The sequence below is a fragment of the Pygocentrus nattereri genome, chromosome 2, assembly GCF_015220715.1.
Source record: "Pygocentrus nattereri isolate fPygNat1 chromosome 2, fPygNat1.pri, whole genome shotgun sequence".
In the NCBI taxonomy this organism is placed as follows: Eukaryota; Metazoa; Chordata; class Actinopteri; order Characiformes; family Serrasalmidae; genus Pygocentrus; species Pygocentrus nattereri.
This window is the reverse complement of record NC_051212.1, coordinates 14169636-14196823: the sequence shown is the minus strand read 5'-3', so window position 1 is coordinate 14196823 and position 27188 is coordinate 14169636. Positions and strand designations below refer to the sequence as shown.

At 39.9% G+C, this 27188-nt stretch overlaps 1 protein-coding gene across 1 annotated transcript in view; it reads left to right on the top strand.

Moving 5' to 3' along the window:
* LOC108417305 (leukocyte immunoglobulin-like receptor subfamily A member 3) overlaps positions 1 to 27188 on the top strand; it is a 118694-nt gene that overhangs the window by 70610 nt on the left and 20896 nt on the right. Inside the window, exon 6 of the mRNA XM_037534678.1 lies at positions 24103 to 24375. Within this exon, the coding sequence (XP_037390575.1) occupies positions 24103 to 24375 (273 nt within the window). The remainder of the gene's footprint in view (positions 1 to 24102; positions 24376 to 27188) is intronic.

The following is a 27188-nucleotide window of genomic DNA, read 5'->3' as shown; positions in this document are numbered from 1 at the left end:
CACTGAACTTCTTGCTTTACACCGCTTTGCAGTCCTCACCCTCAGATCTTTTTTTTTCCCCACTTTACTATAATACTTCATACTAATAATGTTTGCTATCCGGTGTCGACCAGAGGAGGATGGGTTCCCCTTTCTGAGTCTTGGTTCCTCTCAAGGTTTCTTCCTCTTTTAGGGAGTTTTACCTTGCCACCGTCGCCGCTGGCTTGCTCATGGGGGCTCGGACCCGGATTTTCTTTCTTCTTTTCTCTTCTCTCTGTAATACTGAATGTTTTGTAAAGATGCTTTGTGACAACACCTGTTGTAAAAAGCGCTATATAAATAAATTTTGCTAGCTTGCTTGCTTTCTAGGATTAGAGCTTCAGAAACTAACAGGATCTTCTAACATCAATATGATCCAGACAGGACATGCATGAGGAGCTGAGCTCCTGCTTTCTGACTGAAACATTGTAAGAAACTGCAGAATTTGAAAGTGTTACAGTGATTAAAGGACCCATATCCTGTTACTGGTATTGCAACTCATTCAAAAAGTGGCCCAGGCAGAAACATTTCTTATGACTTGAGCTGCCAAGAAACCAAAATCGCATTTTCTTTTATTGGCACATCTTTGAAACACTTTTCCCTGAGTGTTGCAAGGTTTCCACCACCCTTACATTATACAGTATGTCCAATATAGCACTTACATAGTACTGTCCAAATGTTTTGGGCAACTAAGCAAACTGATTTAAACATTACATTCATTGGGGCAAAAGGTCTGTGTTTGCTCGTAAAACAGCAAGAAACATTAGAATAAATACAAATAAAGTAAGAACGGTGGTTTGCTTTAGATCCCTCCAACCATCGCATAGATTTCTTCAGAGAAGTTTGGAAATCCTTAAAAGAATAAATGCACTGACAGACATAAAATTACTACTTATTGTATTAATATTATTTGTATTTATTATGAGTGTTAGTCTGAGCAAATAGAGTAAAGAGTAAATAAATGCTTACTTCCCAGTTAAATGGTATTTTAAGTATAATGTCTAATGCTGGTGTCTAATGCTTGTACAATTCTGTACATCAGTAAAGAGAGAGGTACAGTCGAAAGCAAATGACGTTTTGATGATGAGAATTAAAACAATAAATTAACTTCTTCTACAAAGTACAAACCTGTGCACATTTTAAAGCACAGTTACTGTTGATTTGCTAAATTGAACACATTAAAAAATGAACAAACTATGGCTTGTGCAAAAGACATGGTAAAATGTATATTTTGTTTTACTTTATTTCCTCCAACATTTTAAATTCAGCAAATAGATAAATCTGCAAAGAAATGTCTTATTTATGTGTGTTCTCTGTAGATGATGTTCACTTATTTTCATTTAGAAAATCAAAATAATGTCATTTGACCAGGAGGTCAAATTAAGACCTCCTGGTATAAGACTGTAGTATTAGCTTATTGTGTGGAGCTCACAGTTAAAGAGGTGATGAAGATTATTTTCATTTACTAACAAACAGCATCATAACTGGGGTTATTAAGGCTGTTATTCCTTCACCTACTGGAGTTACTGTGCATTATGTCTGAGGCTGGAAAGCTGCAGGAATGAGTCAATGATCAGACTGTCCTGTAGGGATGAGCAGATCTCTACAAAGAAATGAACTGAAAGACTGAAAAATTGTTAGCCTGTTGTTAGTTTGTTGTGTCTCTCTAGCCCTTCAATTACCATTAGGATTCATTTACATGGGAACTGTGAGGTTAATCTGCTCTTTTATAGATTCATAAGGCTGAATGAATCCTTTGCTGTGTGTTAAACATGTTAGTTAAATGAATGAAGCAATAGAAATTGAAATAGAAAATGACCTGGAAATAAAGTTATGACTTTTTACAATAAAGTACACAGAGATATGAGATTTGGTTACAGCAGAGTGTGATGCAGTTGTGCTATTTATTTATTTATTTATTTATTTATTTATTCATTTATTCATTTATTTATGTCACTTAATGGTGATATTATTCATTTTGTACAGTGTAAACATTCTTTTGTATTTTAATGTGCTTTTTTAAGCTACTTGTCAGAGTCTTCACTGTATTTTTCAGGTGTCACAGTCCCTCTGACAGTCAGTCCCAGTAGAGCTCAACACTTTAGTGCTGACTCTCTCTCACTGAGCTGTGAGAGACAGAGTGACTCTACTGGATGGAGAGTGAGACGATACACACACAGTGAGAAGGTGTCAGATTGTTCATCACGCTGGGGATCAATTACAGGATCTACATGCAGCATCAGCTCCCTCAGCACATCCCATACTGGAGTGTACTGGTGTGAGTCTGAATCTGGAGAGAGCGGCGATCCTGTCAACATCACAGTGACCAGTGAGTCTGTATTATTATTAATAGAAACCAGTAACAGTGGAACAAAGACACACAGGAAAACTCTGTATTCAGGTCATTATAGCACACTGTCTCTGATAACCTGTCACTGATAGAGTTCTCTGAGTTCTCGTTACTGTTTTCAGTGTTTTATTCTCTTCTACAGATGGTTCTGTGATTCTGGACAGTCCTGTCCATCCTGTGATTGAGGGAGATCCTCTGACACTGCGCTGTTTATATCGTGACCCAAAGCCCTCAAACCTCACAGCTGAGTTCTATAAGAATGGATCACTCCTCCAGACTCAGACTACAGGAGAGATGACCATCCGTACTGTCTCAAAGTCAGATGAAGGTCTCTACCACTGTAAACACCCAGAGAAAGGAGAGTCTCCACAGAGCTGGATCTCAGTCAGAGGTACACAGTGTTACAAACTTTCTTTATATTATTTGATATTGTTATGCGTCCACCAGTTTCAGCACTGCAGTGATTTGATTGTGTTTCAGGTGAATCTAAATCAGGAGCTTCACTCTCAGTGTTCAGTCTGCTCAGTAGTTTGATGGCAGCGTCTCCATATTTGCTGGTGTCCATCGTGCTGACGATCAAATGCTGCAGAGCTCGAGGTAAGAACACTTTCTGTATTACCCTGAAATGAATGAACGTCAAAATAAGTTAAAGTTAATTAAAGTCTAATTTGAAGTGTTTATCATTGTGTATTTCACAGCTAAACCTGATGAGCTGAACACAGAGTGAGCAGTGATAGAAGATAGAGCGTGTAGATGAGACTCCAGTGGGACCTTTTTACATCATGACTATAATGAGTTTTAACTCTTAAAACCAGGAGCTAAATTTGCAGCTCAGCGCTTTGAATGGCTGTCTTAATTTTCATAGTCGAGGAACGGATTAAATCCTTAATTAGAGATCATTTCATCTGGTAGGTCAGCAATCGTGGATTTTATATAATTACTCCATAAACTAAAATATCCAGTAGACTGATTTATTCTCTCTCTCAGTAAGCGCAGTATCAGTAATGACAGGGTTATGGCACTGTTTCAGTTCCACTCTGAGCCTTAAAACATTAAGGATTATCCAAGTTCTATATCATTTGTAAGAAACTGATTTCCTTTTGTACAGATCTTTATACAAACTGCATGCCAACATTAACTTTTTACTTTTATTATTATTAGTATTATTAATGTTATTATTATTCATGTCTGTTACTATAATCAGTTGACACATTTGCTAAATAAAAACACACAGAAGGGCTTGATGCAGGTTAATATAATTATTTTAATATACCTGAGAACTTTTATTTTTGTTGTATTTTTCTCTGATTTCACTGCCAGTCATATCTATTTTTCAGTCACAGCTCCTCTTATTCAAAGGCTAAACAAAACTGAGGTAACGTATCAAACTATCCTGGATCCTGGACTCATTGGGGCTATAGCTCCGTGATTAGCTTAGCAGCTGTTTAGTCTCAGTTTAAAACAGGTTTGGCTGAACTGGTTCCTTTTTGGAGTTTAACACAAGTTTAAAACAAGTTTAACACGCAGCTGGACATAAAATTAACCTTGACTGCTCTGTCCAAACAAATACGAGTCTATCTGATCCATTACTAAACTTTAGCTGAACTGTATGCACTGTCAAATTACATCATCAGCTCTTCTAAAACAAATCTCTGCATAATAAGGACATATTTTGCTGCATAAAAGCATCAACATATGAAATTTCACCTATATAATATATTGTAATTGAGGGGTTCTCAGAAAACACTAAGACGACTCAAAGGTTTTGTCCATAATGTGGCTTTACTTAGAAATCTGCAGAGCAAATGGAATACAGGAGGGAGAACAACCCTCAGCCGAGCTCACCGCTACTACTGTTAGCTCACTCGCTCTAGCTCTCTCTGTTAGCCACCGAGCCCTCTGAAGCATCTTAAAGAGACCACACACTTTATTTTAATACTTAATCAAAACAATAACGCTGTCTTCATTCAGTTTATTTACACTACAGCACACAGTAATAGCTTATTTTGATTCAGGCCTAACTAACCCGAAATAAATCAAACAGCAATGTAAACGTCTCAAAAATAATGTAATGTTACTCAATGTAAGCGCTTAATGTTATTTTCCCACCTCAGGCTGTAAAATTAGATGCTATGTAACCAATTTTTAGGGAGCTGTATATGGAATTTAAAAGCCTGTGTCAATTAAATTCATTTATTTGTAGCAGGAAATCCACATATTTATGATATTTGTGGAACATTTCAAATAAACAATAAACACCCAAAGTTTCTTGTGTTTTCTGTTTATATCTGTATAAGACTGAAGCGTTTGATGGTGAACACATCGCCATGGTCACACTTTGGGGGGTCTCAGCATATCAGCCACTGTTAAAGATGTCGCTTTGTCAGATCATTACTATTTTCTTTGAAACGTGGACCTCACTAAACATCATGACCACATGACTCTGCTTTAAGAAAAGGTTTATAAATGACAGCACAGCTATACTTTTCATGGGCAAAATGTGGGCCCACCACCCGCAAGGTCCAGCATGGGGGAGCGGTGCAGTGCCATATTGGCAGTGGGAGATTGCGGGGGGGCCCTAGGTGGCCTAGGCCCCTGCAGCAGAAACTAGCTCTTGGTACATGGAATCACTGGGGGGGAAGGAGCCGGAACTTGTGCAGGAGGTTGAGAGGTACCAACTACATATAGTTGGGCTCACCTCCACCCACAGTGTCGGCTCTGGAACCAAACTCCTGGATAGGGGTTGGTCTCTCTCCTACTCAGGGGTTGCACAGGGTGAGAGGCGCCGGGCGGGTGTGGGGATACTCACAAGTCCCTGGGTGGTGACCAGGCAGTTGGAGAGGAAAACTTTGACTGTTGTCTGTGCTTATGCACCAAACAACAGGTCAGAGTATTCGGCCTTCTTGGAGCGAGTGGGCGGGGTTCTGGAAAGGGTCCCGTCTACAGACTCCATAGTCCTACTGGGAGACTTCAATGCTCACGTTGGCAATGACTGGGAGACATGGAGAGGCGTGATTGGGAAGAACGGCCTGCCCGATCTAAACCCAAATGGTGAATTGTTATTGGACTTCTGTGCCAGGCATGGATTGTCCATAAAGAACATCAAGTTCGAACACAAGGATGTTCATAAGTGTACATGGTACCAGAGCTCCTTGGGTCAAAGGTCAATGATCGACTTTGTTGTCGTTTCATCTGACTTGGGACCATATGTTCTGGACACTAGGGTGAAGAGAGGTGCTGAGCTGTCAACTGATCACCATCTGGTGGTGAGTTGGATCAGATGACAGGGAAGACTGATGGTCAGACCCGGTAGGCCCAAGCAAATAGTTAGGCTGTAGCCTAAACCAAGCAGCTACTGGATCCAGACAAAAGCTGGCTGACTGAGCCAGCAGCACTACGAGCAGTTCACACACAAAATGAAACACAGGCTTTGCATTTTACGATCTTAGTGTGTTAATTGCGCTCGTAAACTCCCAAGTGATGTTCTATGATAACTTAGAGAGTTTGTGCTGCAAACCTGAACATCTCAATAAGTCAAAGTCCCTCTGGTACTCAGGGCTGCAGCGCCTCGCAGAGATAAACACAGCGAGCAGCTCCATCTGTGGCCGAGCCACAGCTGTTCTGAGGTCAGCTGAGAACCAGTCACTGCTCACTGGGCAGTTAGGCCGCTTTTTCCCCTGAATCTCAGAAGAACTCCCGAGAAACTTTAGAGGACCTCAGTGTCCCAACGCTAGTCACGAACACGATGGCCGCTGATTACTGGAGCAACTGTGCATAGCAACATTCGCTAGGCAGTGATTGGAGGGTTGAGGGAAAAAAGGCGGAGCTTCACAGATTTGGGGGTCCATAATACAGGCACGGCGCTCAGACGTCAAATTTCATATCGTAAAAAATTATGCATGATAAATATTCAGTGGCCAGCTGGGTGGGTCTGTGACACAGTGACTGCCCCCCTGATTGGACTAACTACTGTTTTATCATACGGCGCTGTTTCTGAATAAACCGCCTCTATCGCCCCCTGTGGTAAATAAAAGCGTTCAGCCCGACAGAACACGTGTTTAGTCCTGTGGACACTCCTCTCTCTGTGTCGACTGTGAATCATCTCCAAGCAGTGATGATGTAATGAAGCTGGTTTGCTAAAATCAAAGATCAAATTAAAAATTAAAGGGCAGTTGTGAGCTGGACGTAAGGGAACCAGACTTGTGACTGGAAGGCCGCCGGTTCGAGCTGACAGGACATGACTGAAGAGTTGTGGAGCAAGGCAGCAAACCCCCCAACTGTTCCCTATGCACAATGGATAGGGCTGCCCGCTGCTCTGGGCAAGTGTGCTCACTGCCCCCTAGTGTGTGTGTTTATTAGTGTGCATGTATGTAGGAGTTTCACTGCACAGATGGGTAAAATGCGGCAGTCTAATTCTTCTTTGTGCAAACACAGTTAGCCAGAAAAGAATGAAATAATAATCTTGTGACTTGGCCTCTTTGATTCTCACCTCATGATCCGAGTCACTGTTTGGAGGAAGCACCACTAGATTTGCCTGTTTATACTGAACTGTGAGAATTAAAGCTGATCTTGGATTCTCCACCTTCATGTGGGCTTCTGTGTCACACGTGCACATTTCATTGTCTTCTCCTCCAGCTGAAGAAACACAGACTGAACTGTGTTGTGAGGTGAAGATCAGGATTTGACAGGATTTTTTATTCCTTGTTTCTTAGTGGACTTGAATAATGTCATGCGGCCCTCAGGAGCTCCACAAACCACATAATAATCTCACAGGTGGAGCTCAAAGGTGAAGACTGACTGACAAAAACTCGAGTATCTCAGACAAACAGACTGAACAGAAACCAGGTTGAACCTGTGCTCAGACGACGGGAGCCTCTTTCTGCATTTCCTGTGCTTTTCATGAAGAAAGCCCTTCCCCTTCCTACAGGAAGTCAGCTGCTCTTTACAGGCCCATCAGTGTTTCCTGCCATATTTATACGCTTAGATATTATATATTATCTTTATAAATACTTGAACTAAATAAACATCTACACTGGATCAAAACATCAAGAGCTTCAGTGATGAGTACATTGATTAGAGTCCATTCAAAACTACAGAGAGATGAACAGGAGACTCTGGCCAAGAGATGGCGCTATGCAACGCCTCCGCGATGGGCACCAATGGGGCATCAGGATCAAGCTTTATCGGCCAGGTAGCTTACACACACAAGGAATTCGGTTTTGGTTACAGGAGCTCACAGTGCACAGTATCAGACAAACATTTACATGTAGTGAATAAAATTAAATAAAACATGTAATCCTACCATCTCACACACACACACACACACACACACACACACACACAGTCATACCTGTAAACCTTACGACGTGCAAAGTATGTGTCTTAAGTTAAAGTGCTGAGGGCAGTTAAAGGCTGTATAGTGGCAAAGAAAGGGACAAGTGAGGTAACCGTCAGATAAGTAGGGTGGACGGAGCTCCCAACCAGTGTCGTCGACTGTGGTGCCATTTTGGAGGTCAACACAAATAGTTTGTTAGTTTATTGTTAACCTCACTCTGATGATACATATCAGTGCTAACAAACCCCCACTGAGGAGCTTCAGTTCACTATGATATGCTGTATAATAAACTGTATAATATACAGAAATCCTAGAAGAGTGGATGTCTGTTACTCTGACGTCCCTCACTGATCCTCATACTGTAAACATGAATGTCTAAGCAGCACACAGGATAAACAGCAGGTGGCAGTGTACAACAAATTAGAGCGTCTGCTTGTGGGACTTGATAATGCTGGAGTGGAAGGTGAGAGACTTTGGCTGTTGAACGCAGACTGTTAGAAAGTGAAGGTGTAGGTGATACAGGGGTCTTAGTTACAGTTTACATCAGGACTCATTTTTGTTTTAGCCTATAGAAAAATATACCAGAGGGTTATAGACTCTCTTTCTCCATTTACTGTTGCAGGACTGTATAGACCTGGTTTGGAGGACCTGGTTTGACCAGTGAGGAAATGAGGTCAAGAAGTAATAGTCAACATACAGCACCAACTTGAAGCATAACATTTATAAAATAAGACTGAACAAAGTAAGAAAGTAAAATCAGAATTAGAGTTTGCATATACAGCTAATGACAGCACAGTCAGCCTAGAGAAACTGGTTTGATAAAGTTTAATGACTGTAGAACTGCATAGAGATTATACTGTGCTTTACATATAAGCATACAACAAACTGCACTGTACTCACAGTATAAAACAAGAGATATCTGAAAATATGAGTGCTATCCTTAATCTACAGCCCTCCACCCCACACCTACTAATCTGACCCTGGTATCATTCCCCTTGATTTGTTTCCACCTCTGCTTTCAGACAGTAACAAAACATATATAACAAAAGAGTGTATCTCCAAAATGGGTCTGACCAGTGGAATTAGTGCTGAAAGGCCTTGTGCTCTGCTTGTCACTTCAGAAACACAGTCAAATCAAAGTCATATCAATAGAACTAAATCAGCACCACCCAGAAAGCTACTGTCATCATACACAGCAGTGATGAAAGGCCAGATTCACTGTTTTCAGGTTTCATCACTAATTAAAAAGCATTAGTATGTGATCTACATATAAACACACATAGCATATATGTGCAATTTGTTGTTTAATATAATGCAGTTTATATTTAAGACAAATCAAAAGAGGTAAGAAGAGCTGTACTCCATAAACACATTTATACGAACCTGATACTTACAGGAGACTAATTTACTGGACTGTGGGAATACGTGGGGTTAGTACAAGGTATTAGACTGAACTAAGTCTAGACTAATCTGACAAAAAGACTATTAAAATTATTAGTTATTAATATTAAAATACCCTAATGTTTAACATTATATTTAACATAATTTCTAATAAAGTTAAACATCTTTTCTGTTCTTGAACAGACAGTGTGTTTTGACTCAATCTTTCCAGGCATGGGTATTAAAATGGTCATTGTGGTTTCTGTATATTTTGCCCATGTACATACAGACACTCCAAACAAAACAAAACAAAGAAAAACTCACTGCCTATTAACACTGAGCTGTCGTCTGTAGTACTGTGTACAGCCAATAATTGGTTTCAGCAGAACAAGATCAGGAGAGTTTAGTCAATGTGTCAAGTGGACACTACACAACTTTTGAAATCTCAGGATCGCTGTACTGATCACACTTCATGACATTTAGTCCTGGTGTCAGTGTAGCAGTGTACACTCTACATAATCCTAACAAGATCCCCAGCAGAGTGCACTCAGCCCCAAAATCCTGCTGACTCACAGAAATAAACAGAAGAAGCATCTTATATTTGCCAAATTAAAGCTTCAGCAACTTGTGGCTGTTTCTACACTCAAAATAACAAAAAAGTGTTCTGCACTTTTTGAAATTTTACATGGTTGCACGACCGAAACTAAAGTTTCTGCTTAAATTTATTCATGATGTATCTTGAAGTGACCAGACAGACCATAGAAGAGTTTGTGTGAAATGACCTTGAAGCAGGAAGATGAACCACATTAAAGTGGCTCCATCTCACTGGTCACACAGTCACAGAGACCCACTAGAGGTTTGAACACAGAGGGCAGAGAGGAGTTATTTAGAGGGTTGTGGTCTGACTTGTTGTGTTTCAGTTAAATAGTGGCAATGACATCTTCAGCTACTGAGGAATCAAAACTCAGTGATGCAGAAAGCTCCATGACAACAGTGGGCCTCAACTGAGCTCGTTTTTTTGTTTGACTTAATTTAATCTCAATTAAAAAATAGACTGAAATAACAACAGAATAGAAATAATAACAGAAGACACACTGGAAAGCAAACTGTAAATCAAAATAGACGCACAACCCACAGAGCCGCACTCACACAATCACACCATGCAGTAAATCACACATGTGCACCTTCCAGCTTGAGTCCAGAGCAGCACAGCGGGGGTTAAATCTGATATCAGGCCTCTCACTACCTCTAACATCAGAACTGATGATCTGCACTTAAACCCCATTAACGCAACATGGCAAACCATGGTTACTGACTGCTTGCATGCTAATCAGTAACATCTTTAACATCAGTTATGTTTAGCATCACATACAGAAATAGATGAAGCTCTCTCTGCACTTCCTTTTTCAAATCTGCTACCATAGTTGGATGCACATGGTTTCAGGACTGTAGATGATTCTGTTTCAAGTTCTACACGTAAAGATGTCCCTTATATATGACTGATATGTAAAGTATCTGGATCAGTGCAGATTATGGATCAATGACATCTTAAACAGCATGTGATGACCCTCTAGTGTGTGTTCTTTCAGTGTTTCATACATTTCATTGTCTGGGTCTAGTAGCTCTTTTTTAAAAAACAAGGTTAATACCATTGAAAACTGTGTTCAAGTTCATTTAATCTGGTAAAATCATTGAAACACGATGAATCAGTGAAAAAGTAATTGTAAACGTAAAAATAAAAGTATTACCTGATCTTTTCACTTACTAAAGGCAAATAGTTAATAAGCACCATCTGGCCCTACATGAAAAAGCATTTCCCCCATTTAGTTACTAAAGTTGATCATTTGGACACACACAAGCTTCATTTCTGCCACCCCTGTTGAATCCAAACATCATTTAAACAGAACCATTCCAGCTCTGTAAAATAGGCCAAAAGATCTCAACAAGCAGCACACTGTGCCACAGTGAAAAGAAGTTCCAAAATAAAGATGACTTATTAAAATGTATAAGTCTAAAAAGTATCTCATAAGGTCAGCATTCATGATTCCACCATTAGAAGGAGATGGAAGAGCTGCAAAGCAAAAAATGTTAATTAAGATAAGAAATTCTCATCGAAGTTGAAAGCTCAAGCATAAACACACTGTATTTCCCAAAGTATTCACTCACCCATCCAAATCATTGAATTCAGGTGTTCCAGTCACTTCCATGGCCACAGATGTATAAAACCAAGCACCTAAGCCTGCAGACTGCTTCTACAAACATTAGTGAAAGAATCAGTTGCTTTTAGGAGCTCAGTGAATTCCAGCATGGTACCGTGATAGGATGCCACGTGTGCAACAAGTCCAGTTGTGAAATTTCCTCACTACTAAATATTCCACAGTCAACTGTCTGCGGTAATATAACAAAGTGGAAGTGACTGGGAACGACAGCAACTCAGCCACAAAGTTGTAAGCCATGTAAAATGACAGCATGGGGTCAGCGAATGCTGAGGTGTATAGTGTGCAGAGGTCACCAAAGTTCTGCAGAGTGAATCACTACAGACCTCCAAACTTCATGTGATCTTCAGATGCCAGGAGAACATTACTTGTCTGACTGCATTGTGCCAAGTGTAAAGTTTGGTGTAGGGGGGGTAATGGTGTGGGGTTATTCTTCAGGAGTTGGGTTCAGCTCCTGAGTTCCAGTGAAAGGAACTCTTAATGATTCAGCACCAAGACATTTTGGACAATTACTTGCTCCCAACTTTGTGGGAACTGTTTGGGGACGGCCCCTTCCTGTTCCAACATGACTGCGCACCAGTGACATAAAGCAGGTACATAAAGACATGGATGAGTGAGTTTGGTGTAGAAGAGTTTGACTGGCTTGCACAGAGTCCTGACCTCAACCTGATAGAACACCTTTGGGATGAATTAGAGCGGAGACTGTGAGCCAGGCCTTCTCATCCAACATCAGCGTCTGACCTCACAGATGTACTTCTGGAAGAATGGTCAAAAATTCCCATAAACACCCTCCAAACAACAAACCACCCTTGTGGAAAGCCTTCCCAGAAGAGTTTAAGCTGTTATAGCTGCAAAGGGTGGGCTGACATCATATTAAACTCTATGGATTAAGAATGGGTTCTGATTCAATTTCTTATGCGTGTGAAGGCAGACAAGCAAATAATTTTGGAAATATAGTGTAGGTGTATGTAACAAGATAATGAACCAATGCACAACGGCAAGTCCACCTCCAGTCCTGACTTAGGACTGTAGTGACAAATAAACAAAAACAGAAGAGAATTATGAGGCAGATACTTATTCACTGTAGCTCGGAAGGTCAGAGTAATATTTAACAAACGTTTAAGTTCTGATCCTTTACAGGTTTGATATGTTGCAGATGTTGGTGCTCAGCATTTCTTCCTTTGAATTTTCCTGAATTGTATTGTTTTCCGTCTCTCTCTCTCTCTGTGACGTGTGCTGTGAGTGTAAGAACACAGGAAGTGTTGATTGTTGAACACACTGCTCAGTCAGTCAGTCAGTCAGTCATTAAGGGGACAGTATGGAGTTCAGGTCTCTCTCTGTGATACTCTGTGAGTAAATGTTCTCTATGTCTTCATTAGAGTGAGAGCTGCTGTATGAAGTTGTTAATATTCAGTCTGAGGGCTCTGAGATGATCAGCTTCTGTGGGATTCAGTAACTGTATGTAGTTCAGATGGTTTACAAGCTTTTCTGTCATGCTGAATTCAGAGTGTGGAGAGTTTCAGTTGGAGGTCCTTTGACATGTTTATTACAAAAACATATGAGTGGGTCATTATCAGTAAACGTGTATTTTTTGTGTCCTTGAGATATAATGACATTTCTTATACATTACAAAATTGATAATGAATTAAAATAAACAGTGAATCTTAATGACAAAATAAACCCTGTTAGGGCTAAATTGGAATCTTCATTAAGCAGTAATACAGCTGGATCCAGAGATTTCTTTACTAACTAGAGCAGATAATATGTTCTTTATTCAGAACTCAAACATCCTCAAACTCCTAACATCTGCAATAATGTTCCCACTTGTTGTTGTGGGTGATGATTACAGTAAGGATTCAATTCAGCTTTTATAAGAAAGTGTTTGTGGCGTCCAGTATAACCTGTGATGATATTTAAATTGGATCAGTTGGTGATCAGAGTTTGAATACTGATTATTGATTGAAGTGTGGTGTCCATCTTGTTACAGTGTATATGGATAATGAAAAAGAAAGAGTAGCAGGTCATTCTAACAGTTTTTTGTGATAGATGAGTGTTAATCCCTCACTCCTATTTCATTTTTAATGAGGTTTTGTATAACATGTTAAAGCACAATGGGCCTCTTTCACCAACCGTTTTTTAATTAGAAATTTCTTCTTATAACCCACTTACACAGTTTTCATGAAGATTCTGACATTCATAAATGTTTTCTTGGTTGGGGTTTGTTCTTAGGTGAGAACAGAATCCACACACTCAAGAGCACAAAGGTGTGAAGAGTTCTGCAGTTTAAGAACACATCATGAATGTGACAGACATTTTATTAGGACCTTTCTCAAGAACACATTTAAGAAAAAACTTAGCAAGATATCGGTGACTATGTCCCAAATTGTCCAATCTGGGACATAAATCAGTAGCTCGTAGAATGAAGATATAAATAGCCATTCTTAGCCATTTTTGACATGGTTTTGAAATAGTTCTGTGCAGGTCTATAACAGAGTGGATGGATATCATTGTGAACAGTTTAGAAACGCGTACCTGAGATAGAGAAAAGAAATCAGTTTGGTAATAATGACTCTTCTGTTGTCCTCACTGCAGTGTAACGACTGAAGCTATCCAACAAGTTAAACTCTGATGCAAAAACCAGGAGTCTGTACTGTAGTTAACATTTCACTGTTGTTTACTGAAGAATCCAGTATTACATGGCAGAGTGAAAACTGCAACAAAACAAGGTTTGACTGTTTTTAACATAAAGTTCAGCTTCACATGAAGTCTCATGAAATATTCTTGTAAATACATGTAAATAAAACAATCTTTTAAACTATTTATTACCTTCTCTTTCAACTTTAAACTTAACTTATTCTATCAATTATTTAACTTAACAATGAATTTTACTTACGACTTTGCTTCTAGCGTCGTTCACGGTCAGGAATTCTTAACTGTTCTCAACAGATAGAAACTGAGTGGGAAGTAACTGATGACAAGGCAGGAAGTGGTAAGCAAGTTACAGGAAATGGCATCAAAATAAAAGGTCCTATTATTTCTCAATGTTTCATTATAAAAATCTCTATATACATCGCCATAATGGTGACACAACTCTTTTAAAACAATGTTTTAAAAAATGTTCATCCATTAGTTAAATGCCCACTCCAGGTAAGGGGAAAGGACCTGCCCCAGGTGGAGGAGTTTAAGTATCTTGGGGTCTTGTTCACGAGTGACGGGAAGAGGGATCATGAGATCGGCCGCAGGCTGGGACAGGCGGCAGCAGTAATGCGGTCACTGTACCGGACTGTAGTGGTGAAGAGGGAGTTGAGCCAAAAGGCGAAGCTCTCTGCTTACTGGTCGGTCTACATCCCGACCCTCACCTATGGCCATGAGCTGTGGATAATGACCGAAAGAACGAGATTGTGAATACAAGCGGCGGAAATGAGCTTTCTTCATCGGGTGGCGGGCTACATGCTATGTGATAGAGTGAGGAGCTCGGTCATCCGGAAGGAGCTCAGAGTAGAGTCGCTACTCCTCCGCATTGAGAGGAGCCAGCTGAGGTGGTTTGGGCATCTGATCCGGATGCCCCCTGGACGCCTCCCGGTGGGGGGTGTTCCAGGCACGGCCTACCAGGACAAGACCCCGGGGTCATCCTAGGACCCGCTGGAGGGATTACGTCTCCAAGTTGGCCTGGGAGCGGCTTGGGGTCCCCGGGAATAAGCTGGAGGAAGTTGCGGGGGACAGGGTCATCTGGGATTCTCTGCTCTCCCAACTGCTACCACGACCCTATCTGGACTAGTGGTCAACAATGATGGATGGATAGTTAAATCTGAAATATTGTGTCTGGAGTTCTGCTGTTCACTGTCTTTAGGTCAGAAATTGTGTATGTTGTTTGCTCTTGTGCTGGATGTGAGAGCTGGTTGGTGATTTTAGCTGTTGAATGATGATCAGTTCTGTGTATAATCTGTATGTTCTGTAACTCTCAGTCGTATGCAGTGTTTTATACAGTCTAATGTGGTAGTGACAGTATCAGTGGTGGTGGTCAGTGCTGTTGTAGACATGCTGTAAGACTCTGTAGTTTTTGGTGTTACTAGAGTGGTACATTTTCATTACATTACATTACATTACAATGTAGCAGACGCTTTTATCCAAAACGACTTACAAATAATGTGGTACATAGAACAAACATAGTCAGGCCTTAAAGGAGGCCAAGGGGTAAAAGCGGGGTAGAGAAGGGAAGGAGGGCAAGAAGGAGATGAGGTTGGTCAGAAACATTACTTTCTCCAGCTCAGCAAACCTTGATAAACAGCTCAACATCTCCCTCACAGAAAACATACAAAGGAAATCCAAACACAGACAGAACGATCTTTTCAGAACCTCTGTTGATCAAACTCTGGACGTTTTATGTGATTCTGTTAAAATAGAGTCAAAATTTACAGTACTGTTAAAATTTACAATCAGAGTGGGACACTTCATTTCTTTACTCCAGGGGTCCCCAAACTGACCCTCAGAGGCTCCAGACAGTCCTCAGTTTTGCTCCAACCCAACTTGCTATACACAAGGAGAGTGGGAAATGTGGACTGTCTCGGTGACGCTGAGAACCAATTTGAGAACCATCACATACTATATTAAACTAGACAGAGGCTGACACATGGCTATTTCTGCCATTTAATCTACTGTTCTCTTTGATTTTGGTGGTGTTTAAATCTTATGTTCACACATTAACTCCACTGGTAGTAAAATTAAATTATCTATAGTCACCAAAGTGTCCATGTCCTCTCCACCACCATGTAAAGATTTAATGGTTAAAACGTCCCAGTTTTGTATCAGTAATGAAATTTTAATTGATACAGTGAATCATCTCAAATCCTTTACTTGTAGTCTTGACAGGTTACCAAACAACTTTTAAAATAATGTGTTTTACGTAATAGCAGCAGACATACGTCAGATAGTAAACATTTTACTCCTGTCAGGAATTTTTCCAAACAAATTAAAAACTGCAGTGAAGCCTCTCTTAAAACAAGAAAGTCAAGAAGCAACTCTATTAAGTAATTACCGATTTCAAACCTACATTTTATTTGAAAAAAATATTGAGAAAATTGTCTTTACGCAACTTGCTGGCTTTTTGCCCATAAATAGCTGTCGAGATAAATTTCAGTCAGTTTTCCAGCCTAATCGGAGCACTGAAATAGCTCTAATTAAAGTTGTTTATGACATTCTCTTAAGTACAGAATCTGAAGAAAAAAAAACTACTGATATCATAGGCTATAAAACTTTATAGATAGACTTGAGAACTGGGAACTGTCCTAAAATGGTTTAGTTCATACTTGCACGGAAGGGACTACTTTGTGGAAATGAAAAATAATACACTGCTCAAAAAAATAAAGGCAACACTCAAATAACACATCCTAGATCTGAATGAATAAAATATTCTCATTGAATACTTTGTTCTGTAAAAAGTTGAATGTGCTGACAACAAAATCACACAATCATCAATGGAAATCAAATTTATTGATTAATGAAGATATATTAATGGAGGCCTGGATTTGGAGTCACACACAAAATTAAAGTGGAAAAACACACTACAGGCTGATCCAACTTTGATGTAATGTCCTTAAAACAAGTCAAAATGAGGCTCAGTATAGTGTGTGTGGCCTCCACGTGCCTGTATGACCTTCCTACAATGGCTGGGCATGCTCCTGATGAGGTGGCAGATGGTCTCCTGAGGGATCTCCTCCCAGACCTGGACTAAAGCATCCGCCAACTCCTGGACAGTCTGTGGTGGATGGAGCGAGACATGATGTCCCAGATGGAGCGAGACATGATGTCCCAGATACGTTCAATCTGATTCAGGTCTGGGGAACGGGCGGGCCAGTCCATAGCTTCAGTGCCTTCATCTTGCAGGATCTGCTGACACACTCCAGCCACATGAGGTCTAGCATTGTCCTGCATTAGGAGGAACCCAGGGCCAACAGCACCAGCTTATGGTCTCACAAGGGGTCTGAGGATCTCTTCTCGGTACCTAATGGCAGTCAGGCTACCTCTGGCGAGCACATGGAGGGCTGTGCGGCCCTCCAAAGAAATGCCACCCCACACCATTACTGACCAACTGCGAAACCGGTCATGCTGAAGGATGTTGCAGGCAGCAGATCGCTCTCCATGGTGTCTCCAGACTCTGTCACGTCTGTCACATGTGCTCAGTGTGAACCTGCTTTCATCTGTGAAGAGCACAGGGCGCCAGTGGCGAATTTGCCAATCCTGGTGTTCTCTGGCAAATGCCAAGCTTCCTGCACGGTGTTGGGCTGTGAGCACAACCCCCATCTGTGGATGTCGGGCCCTCATACCATCCTCATGGAGTCGGTTTCTAACCGTTTGTGCAGACACATGCACATTTGTGGCCTGCTGGAGGTCATTTTGCAGGGCTCTTGCAGTGCTCCTCCTGTTCCTCCTTGCACAAAGGCGGAGGTAGCGGTCCTGCTGCTGGGTTGTTGCCCTCCTACGGCCTCCTCCATGTCTCCTGGTGTACTGGCCTGTCTCCTGGTAGCACCTCCAGCCTCTGGACACTACGCTGACAGACACAGCAAACCTTCTTGCCATAGCTCGCATTGATGTGCCATACTGGATGAGCTGCACTACTTTTACTTCCATTATCATTATACAATTATTGTCTTTCTAGGCTACAGTACATCCAAATACAAGTGCTGGTTTGTCAAAGAAGGTGTTCAACTTGAAGCAGACCATTCAGTGACCTCATGTGTCTGGCTATTACCTTTATTTAGCTTATAAAGCAGACACATCACTTCATTCAAAATGGTACTGCCAGACTACATTTCTGGAGGTGTGAGAACTGTGTAGCAGTCCTGTTTACTGTTTCACTATTTATATTAGCTGTTTACTCTGATGAGACTGACCAAAATCAGGAGTATGAGTCATGAACAACATGAGTCTGAGTACTGATGCTCCTCTATAATCAGATAATGCATTACATAATTCTACAACCCGAAGTTAAAGTTGGGACGTTGTGTAAAACATAAATAAAAACAGAATAAGATGACTTGCAAATCCTTTTTAACCTATATTCAAATGAATACACTACAAAGACAAGATATTTAATGTTCAAACGGATAAACTATTGTTTTTTGCGAATATTCACTCATTTTGAATTTGATGCCTGCAATACATTCCAAAGAAGTTGGGACAGGGGCAACAAATGACTGGGAAAGTGGAGGAATGCTCAAAAAACACCTGTTTGGAACATTCCATGGGTGAACAGGTTAATTGGAAACAAAGGATCCCTTTGGATCCCTGAAAGGCTCAGTCATCACAAGCAAGGATGGGGCGAGGTTCACCACTTTGTGAACAACTGTGTGAGCAAGTAGTCCAACAGTTTAAGAGCAACGTTTCTCAACGTGCATTTCATCATCTACAGTCCATAATATCATCAAAAGATTCAGAGAATCGGGAGAAATCTCTGCAAGTAAGCGGCAAGGCAGAAAACCAACAGTGAATGCCCGTGACCTTCGATCCCTCAGGCAGCACTGCATTAAAAACTGACATCATTCTGTAACGGATATTACCACATGGGCTCAGGAACACTTCAGAAAACCACTGTCAGTAAACTCAGTTCGTCGCTCCAGCTACAAGTGCAAATTAAAACTCTGCCATGCAAAGCGAAAGCCATATATCAACAACACCCAGAAACGCCGCCGGTTTCTCTGGGCCCGAGCTCATCTGAGATGGACTGACGCAAAGTGGAAAAGTGTCCTGTGGTCTGATGAGTTCACATTTCAAATTGTTTTTGGAAATCATGGACGTCGTGTCGGCCAAAGAGGAAAAAGTCTGGATTATTATCAGCGCAAAGTTCAAAAGCCAGCATCTCTGATGGTGTGGGGGTGTGTTAGTGCCCATGGAATGGGTCATTTGCACATCTGTGAAGGCACCATTAATGCTGAAAGGTACATACAGGTTTTGGCAACATATGCTGCCACCCAAGCAACGTCTTTTTCAGGGACCTCCCTGCCTATTTCAGCAAGACAATGCCAAGCCACATTCTGCACGTGTTACAACAGCGTGGCTTCATAGAAAAAGAGTGCGGGTACTAGACTGGCCTGCCTGCAGTCCAGACCTGTCTCCCATTGAAAATGTGCGGCACATTATGAAGCGCAAAATACGACAACGGAGACCCCGGACTGTTGAGCTACTGAAGTTGTACATCAAGCAAGAATGGGAAAGAATTCCACCTACAAAGCTTCAACAATTAGTGTCCTCAGTTCCCAAAGTGTTATCAGCATCAAATTCAAAATGGACATCTATTTTCAAAAAACAATAAAATTTCTCAATTCCAGCATTTCATATGATGTCTTTGTAGTATTTTACTTAAAAATATGGTTTACATGATTTGCATATTTTTCATTCTATTTGCATTTTGCACAGTGTCCCAACTTTTTTGCAAATGGGGTCGTATATTAATAGTGTTATTAGTAATGATATTGGTAATTTGCTTATGCTGATATAGATCCTATTAGATACATGCCAGTGTGATGACTGTCGATGTATTTTTCACTTAGATTTAGGTTTGAAATGCTCTTTCAGACTCATTAAATCCTTCTGTCATAACAGCTAATATTTCATTTAAATGCATCATATCCTCTTTTTCTCTCTCTACTTTAGTGCTGATTGTCCTCATCCACAGTGGACAAGCTGATCAAACTGATGGTAAATCATTCACATGTTCATGAACTGGAATATTATTATATTTTATTTGCCTACATATTAATTTGTACATACAATTTAAACCTTACATGTAATAGATGAATATGAAAAGTTGCTCAAATCAGTGAAATCACAAGTGTTATCATGGTTATTGTATGTTTCAGATCAGTGCAATAATAAATTAAGATGATCTTCTAGATATTTAGTGGATCAGTTTAGAAAGATGTTTTTCCTTTAAGGATAGATGTTTGTTGTTGGGTGTTTACAAATAAGCCAAAGTTTATATTCAAAAAAAGTCCAAGCCATTAGGAAAATATTCATAGGCAAGACTGTAAAAGCCTTACTAAGTCATGGGGACAAGTTACTTATCCTGGTCCCATGCCTTAATAAGTCATGTCAATGCATTAGGCTCTCATTTGCACACGTTACTGAGGTGTGGCCATGTATTATTTTTATTTATATGAGATGTCACCAGCAGGGCTCAGTACGCATGCAATAAAGCCAGCAAGTTCAGGCTCACAATAAATAAAAAGAAGCTGCTTGGTGTTCAAAGATACTGATTTATTCAGTAGAGGAGTGACAGTTCAGCCGTGTAGGAACTATTTTGTTGGTTTAGGTTTGCTTTAGTTGTGTTTAGTAGCCTGTGGCAACTTAAAGTTAAATATTCTCATTTGATGCTTCATTGTGCAGCCCAAATTTACAAAATATAGACAGACACTCTTAAAAGTAGTTTTGCCAATCAGTTTGATTTCGAGACTTTTCAGAAGATGCCTTGATGCTTATGATTCGCATAAAAACGTATGCGGCACAGTTGCTCATCTGTGGGTGTTTCAATCGTGTACGTTATATGAAACAAGTGTGGATCTGATTTAGATGCATTTTTTTTTGCAGTAAATCAAAGTTTTTTTTAAATCCTGTCATGATGTAAAACTTGAGCTGCATAGTTTACACTGCATATATTGTTTCTTTACAAAGGTGGAGAAGAAAGTGCACCAAGTTCAGGGAAAGATCCAGGTACAGCTTATATTAGGTTTACAGGTTTGTAGGTAGGACAGTTTCTTAGCATGGCAACGTCATAGATTATAGATGAAGTTATTAATGCAACTTTATCTTGCATGTTCATTAATGTAAAGCAAGAAGATCAATGAATTGTTAGTAACCTGCATATATGTACAGAAAGATGCAGAAAGCACAGTAACTTGTTTCCAGGCTGTTAAAAGTTATATATCCGAGTATTTCAATACTACATGATCAAAGCATAAACTTTCAACAACGAGAGGTTTTTACATTTTATATGTTCAAATGTTTGAGTAACACATTTTCTGTTGTATTCATAAAAATTCACTGACAAACCAGTATATTCAGTACACCTACCTTCCGTTGTTACCTGCAGACAGGTACTTACACTCAGTGGCCATTTTATCAGAAACACTTACCATATAGGTAAACATTAAAGGAGCGTATAAATTGGACAGAGGCTGATGGGCTACAGTCGGTCAGTGTAGACCTACAAAGTGCACCTTTATGTAGGTGTTACTGTAGTACCCTGTAAAAAGAGGAACAATGAAATCACAAACACTCCAGCGTCTCGTCTCGTCTACATCTTTATCTTGAATGAACTCAATCAAATTCAGTATATTTTATCCACAGGTTACATATCCACATTCGCTGTCCATTTTAACCATTAATCCACTTAAAACAAAACAATAAACAAAAACATCTTTTATCTTTTTTTTCTATTAAGCCTCTTCAAAATATAACTCATCTGCTAGAGTATTGTTACAATATGCATTAATAATGACATTTGGACGCTTCCATTTTACCATTTAAAAGCATGTAAGAGACTTCAGTAACATTTTAGTATCAGCTGTATTCTAATTCAAAAGCTCTCAGATCACAGTAACAACAGAATTTCTTCTTTTCCTGACATTTACATTCATCAAGTTCTTATGTGACAAAAACATGGTTTTTAACTTTATATGCATTGTAACAAATGACCACACGCTATACTCTCATTCAGCAGCGGCGTGGGTGCCTCGTGGTGCTTTGCTACCTATGGAGCCCAGCGAACTCCTACTTGCCACCATAGACTCATTTAACTTCATTTCAACGGTTTTCTAGTGACAAAATACTGTTTAGAGAGGGTTTTACACTGGATTACTCTGTTTTTCACAAGAAACATTCACGTTTTATGTGTTTTACCTGTAAAAAGGGGAACAATGAAATGACAAACACTCCGTCGTCTCGTCTCGTCTCTCTGCTGAATGAACCGAGTCGCAGCGAGAGCGCCCCGCAGGTTGAAACAGGCATGAGCAATCGATAATCCTTTCAATCCAGTGTATAAGCCACTACTAACAGAAAACAGATAAAACAGATTAATTTCTTACTGTACAAAATCATATTTTGTTTTTCATCCAAAATCTTTTTAACATTTTTAACGTTTAAAACTAGCTACAATACATGTATAAGAAAAATCAAAGTAGTGAAGATACAAGAAAAAAAACTCAATTTCTAACCCTCTTTTTATTCTGTCTTAATTTGTATAACAGTCTTTTTGTTCCTTTCAAAGAGCCGATGAATTGCAGTGCTATTGTACTTACACGCTTAACCCTTTACATTACTGATAAAATGTCCAGTGAGTGGCCACTCAGTTTACACAGCAGGCGTAACTAATTACTGTAGTCTACTATGGTCACTATTAACACAGTAGATGTGTTTGAAATATTTCTAAAGCATTTCATTTTTACTGCAAGCAGAATATAAACCAGTTGTGATGGTGTTTCAGAGCCGTGTCTACAGTGGAGACTCTGTCACTCAGAGCTGTGGATCAGGCAGAGTAAACCAAACACAGCTGATACGTTTCAGCTTCTTTGTGCAGAAAGACAGACGTCAGCAGTTAATTTACAGAATAATTCTGCTGTAAACTGTAGAGAACTGCTGCACATTTACAGCAGAAACACTGCAGTGATCTACTGTCCTCCTTAAAGCATACACTTATTCTAGTGTAAAACAGGCTTTAGTCTGATAAATCATCAGAGCTCAGAGCGGGGTGGGCTACTATGCTAGCTGACAACATGGATCAGAACAGATTTAGATGAGAACATGTTTGCAGAACAAATTAGTGAGTCATTATTTTATTATTTCTCTGTTCCACAGTTTCACTGAGTAACAATACAGGCTGATGCATTTTCATTCGTTTATCATGGTACTCTGTTGTGTTTGTTGAATTAAATTAAAATTAAATTAAATTACTGGTAACACAGAAAATATAATACGGTATATTAATGTTGTCTTTGGGAACATAAATACAGAAGCCCTGAATAAAAAATTGAGTCTGATTTCCACTTTATTTATTTTCTCTGTATAACAAACAAAAAAACTAAGATCATTTTCAAAAACCTAAAAACTCTAAAAAGAACAGTATAATAAAATATTAACACTTAGCATGCTATGCTATCTTTGGCCAGCAGGGGAGCTAAGTGAAAAGAAATCACTGTGAGCTACAACTGTGGCTACAATCAGCACTATAGACCAGCTTTGATCAGCAGGGCGTGGCTGTTTTTCCCCTCACCTTTCAGAGACCTGGTGAAAACTATTTCCCTTGATTCCTGATGGGTAAGGGAAAAAACAGCTGCTGCTGCTGGTTAAACGTGTTAGCCAGTTCTTTATCATACCTTACCTGTCTAGTGCACCTCAGAAGGAGAAAAAACTGTGGATGAAACTTCAGCAACTCTCTTTTTTGTCGTCTTCCCCTTCAGGACTGTCTGTATTTTTATATGTAAGGTGTGTTTAGTGGCTTCTGTCAGAGGTTTGGACATTTTTCTGTTCTTAAAGCTTTCTGTGTGTTACTTTAGCTTGGGGTTTCAATCTTTAACTGAACTCTGGGAAAAGTGGATTTGTGACAACAAACTGATTTGTTTGGTCGATAAATTGAGTGTTTAGGGTGGGAGTTTAGTCTGAACTGTGTGCTTCATCTCCAACAGCAGAAAAACCTAAACCTGAACTCACATCAAGCCATAAAGGAGCTGAAAAATGTTCATGCTTTATAGTTTATATAGACGTAGAAAACATCATCACAATGATTTGGTCTGAGGATTTCTTTCTCTCCACAGAGAGACCAAAAGCTGTGGTGTCCATACAGCCTGGTGATCCGGTGTTTATAGGAGAGACTGTCACTCTCAGATGTGACATACAGGGAGGAGGAGTCTCTAACTGGCAGTACAGCTGGTTTAAAGATGATCCATACAGACGTGTCAGTAATGAACACCAGTACAGTATCAGCTCTGTTACAGAGTCTCACAGAGGAAAATACACCTGTAGTGGAACAGAGAGAGGAACATCACGCTCCTCACACACCAGTGATGCTGTTACACTGACTGTATCAGGTGAGTGAGATCATCTCTTCAGTGTTCATTAATCTCAGTATCACAGCAACACAGATGAGACCAGATGTTTGAGTTTGTGTTTTTATCAATGAAACTGACTCTAAATTCTCTGAATCTGCACTGCTGCTCTCTTCTTTCTGTAGATCTACCCAAAGCTACACTGACTGTAGATCCAGTAAAATTATTCAGAATGAATTAATGAACAGAATCTGGTGTTTGGTCACAAATATAAAAACACAAATAAATGAATGAATAAAAGGACCAATCTGGATTATAATGTTTTCCTTTTTCCTAACTCCTCCCCTTCTTTTCCCTTTTCTCTTCCCCCTCCCACACACCCTTCCACTCCCTCTCTACCCTCCCTCCATTAAGTTTTCCCTTTCACCTTACCCTTTTCCCCTAGCGCCACCTGCCTAATAACCCCAATCCCAAAAGTAAATGTTACATTACTAAGCAAACAGCCCAATTATCCCAATAAATGAATATGATAGTATATGATTAGAGAATTGGGATACAGAGGAGAAACAAATAAAAGTAAATAAATACATACAAAAAAAATTACATAATAAAAATAAAATTAATTTAAAAGGGGGGTCAGTAATCTGGCATGGTCTGAAGAGAGTTGAAATAAGAAAGAAAGAGGTTCCACTTCGAGTAAAACGCAGCAGTATTGCCTCTCAGAGTGAATCTCATCCTATCAGGTCTAAGAAAGTGCATGACATCCCAAAGCCACCTTGAAATTAAGGGGAGTTTTGGAGATTTCCATAACAACAAAATGTGGCGCCTCACTAATAAGGATGTAAAAGCCAAAATGTCCAATTGCCCGCTGGTGAGCAGGGGTACATCTGTAGAAAGGCCAAGTATTGCTAAAGAACAGTTCACTTTGATGTCCACGCCTAGAACTTTTGACATAGTTTTAAAGTAAGCAAGCCAAAACTTGCGTAAAGTGGGACAGAAAACATACACATGGCTCAGATTTCACGGTGAGGGATGACATTTATCACATTGGTCGTTGGTGGTATTCAGATAAAATTTAGAAAGCTGAGATTTAGATCGGTGAACTCTGTGCAATACTTTAAACTGAATCAATTGTAATCTTGCACAAGGTACACTTTCCCGCACCTTGGCGATAGCCTTATCCCACCATTGGTCTGTTAGGGCAACGCCCAGCTTGTATTCCCAAGATCTTTTAATTTTATTCGTGGAACAGGCGTCCAGATGAACAAGCTTTGAATAGATGTTGGATATACAACATTTCTGAAAGGGCTCTAAAGACAGAAAGTCATCCAAGGGATATCCAACAGGTAGGTGGATGTAATCCAAAAAAAGAGAAGACACAGTGTCTAATCTGCAAGTATCTAAACAAGTGGGAAGGAGGCAGGTTGAATTCTGCTGATAACTGAGCAAAGCTACAAAAAATAGCATCTTTATAAAGATCATGAAGGGATTTATTACCTCTGTTGTGCCAGGTAATAAAATCTGTGTCATTCAGGGCGGGTGGGAATAAATGGTTTTCCAATATAGGCAAAGATGATGAAGGTGACATAAGTTTAAAGTGGCGCCTAAATTGAACCCAAATCTGAAGGGTAGAGAGGACTATGGGGTTGGTGGTAAGATCTGTAAGCCTGAGAGGGAAGGAGGAAGGTAGAAGTGCAGATACTGAAGATAAAGAAAGGGAGTGAGTTTCAATTTTAACCCACAGCAAATTTGGGGAATGAAGCAAACACAAGACTTTTTGAATATGAGCTGCCCAGTAACAGAGTAGCAGAGTAACAGAGCCCCCATCAAATTTAAATCTCTGCAACAAGGATTTCCTCACTTTGGGAATCTTTCCATCCCACATAAAAGAAATGATGAGCTGATCCAATGTTTTAAAAAAAGATTTAGGGAGAAGGAGTTTGAAAAAGTTTGAAACAGAAAAAGAAACTTGGGCATAACTTTCATTTTTACAGCGTTAATTCTCCCAATAAGTGATGAGGGGAGAGTCCAGTTTCAGTTTATCAGTCAGAGGAGAGACATTGTTATGGAAAAGAGGGCAAAGTTCGAGAAATATGGATCCCTAAATACCCAAACCCAGCAGGGCCATATTTAAACGGAATAGCGGATTGATTAAGCGATAAAGCCAGAGAGTTTACAGGGTAACACTCGCTTTTCTGTAAATTTACTTTATAGCCTGAGATTAATCCAAACCTCTTCAAGAGTGACATAATAGGACGAAGAGAAATTATTGGATCAGTCACATACAGTGTATCACAAAAGTGAGTACACCCCTCACGTTTCTGCAGATATTTAAGTGTCTTTTCATGGGACAACACTGACAAAATGACACTGACACAGTGAAAAGTCGTCTGTGTGCAGCTTATATAACAGTGTAAACTTATTCTTCCCTCAAAGTAACTCAATATACGGCCTTCAGTGTCCAAACCTTTACAAAACCTTCACAAAACCTTTAAAAAAATGCATAGAAACTCAGATTGATGCAGCCCGAACAAGGTGTTCATCAAAACGTCCTGTGAGGACACAGTAAGTCCAAAAAACAGAGGAAAAGAAAGAAAAAGAAAAAAGTCCAGATTAGCTTGGTGACGGGATACAGACCTGAATACAGGTGGATTTTACAAGTTCGCTTTAGAAAAATAGTCCAACATAAAAAGCCCAGATCAGAAACATCGCTCCGCACATCGAGACACGATAAGAAAATGAACCGTTTTCCCTACAATCACCCAAAAGAGTGACTTATAAGGATCAGCAGAAAAGGTGAAGCGGACATGCCCAGTCCGCACTTCACTGAGCTGAGGAGGGGATGAAGCCTTTGG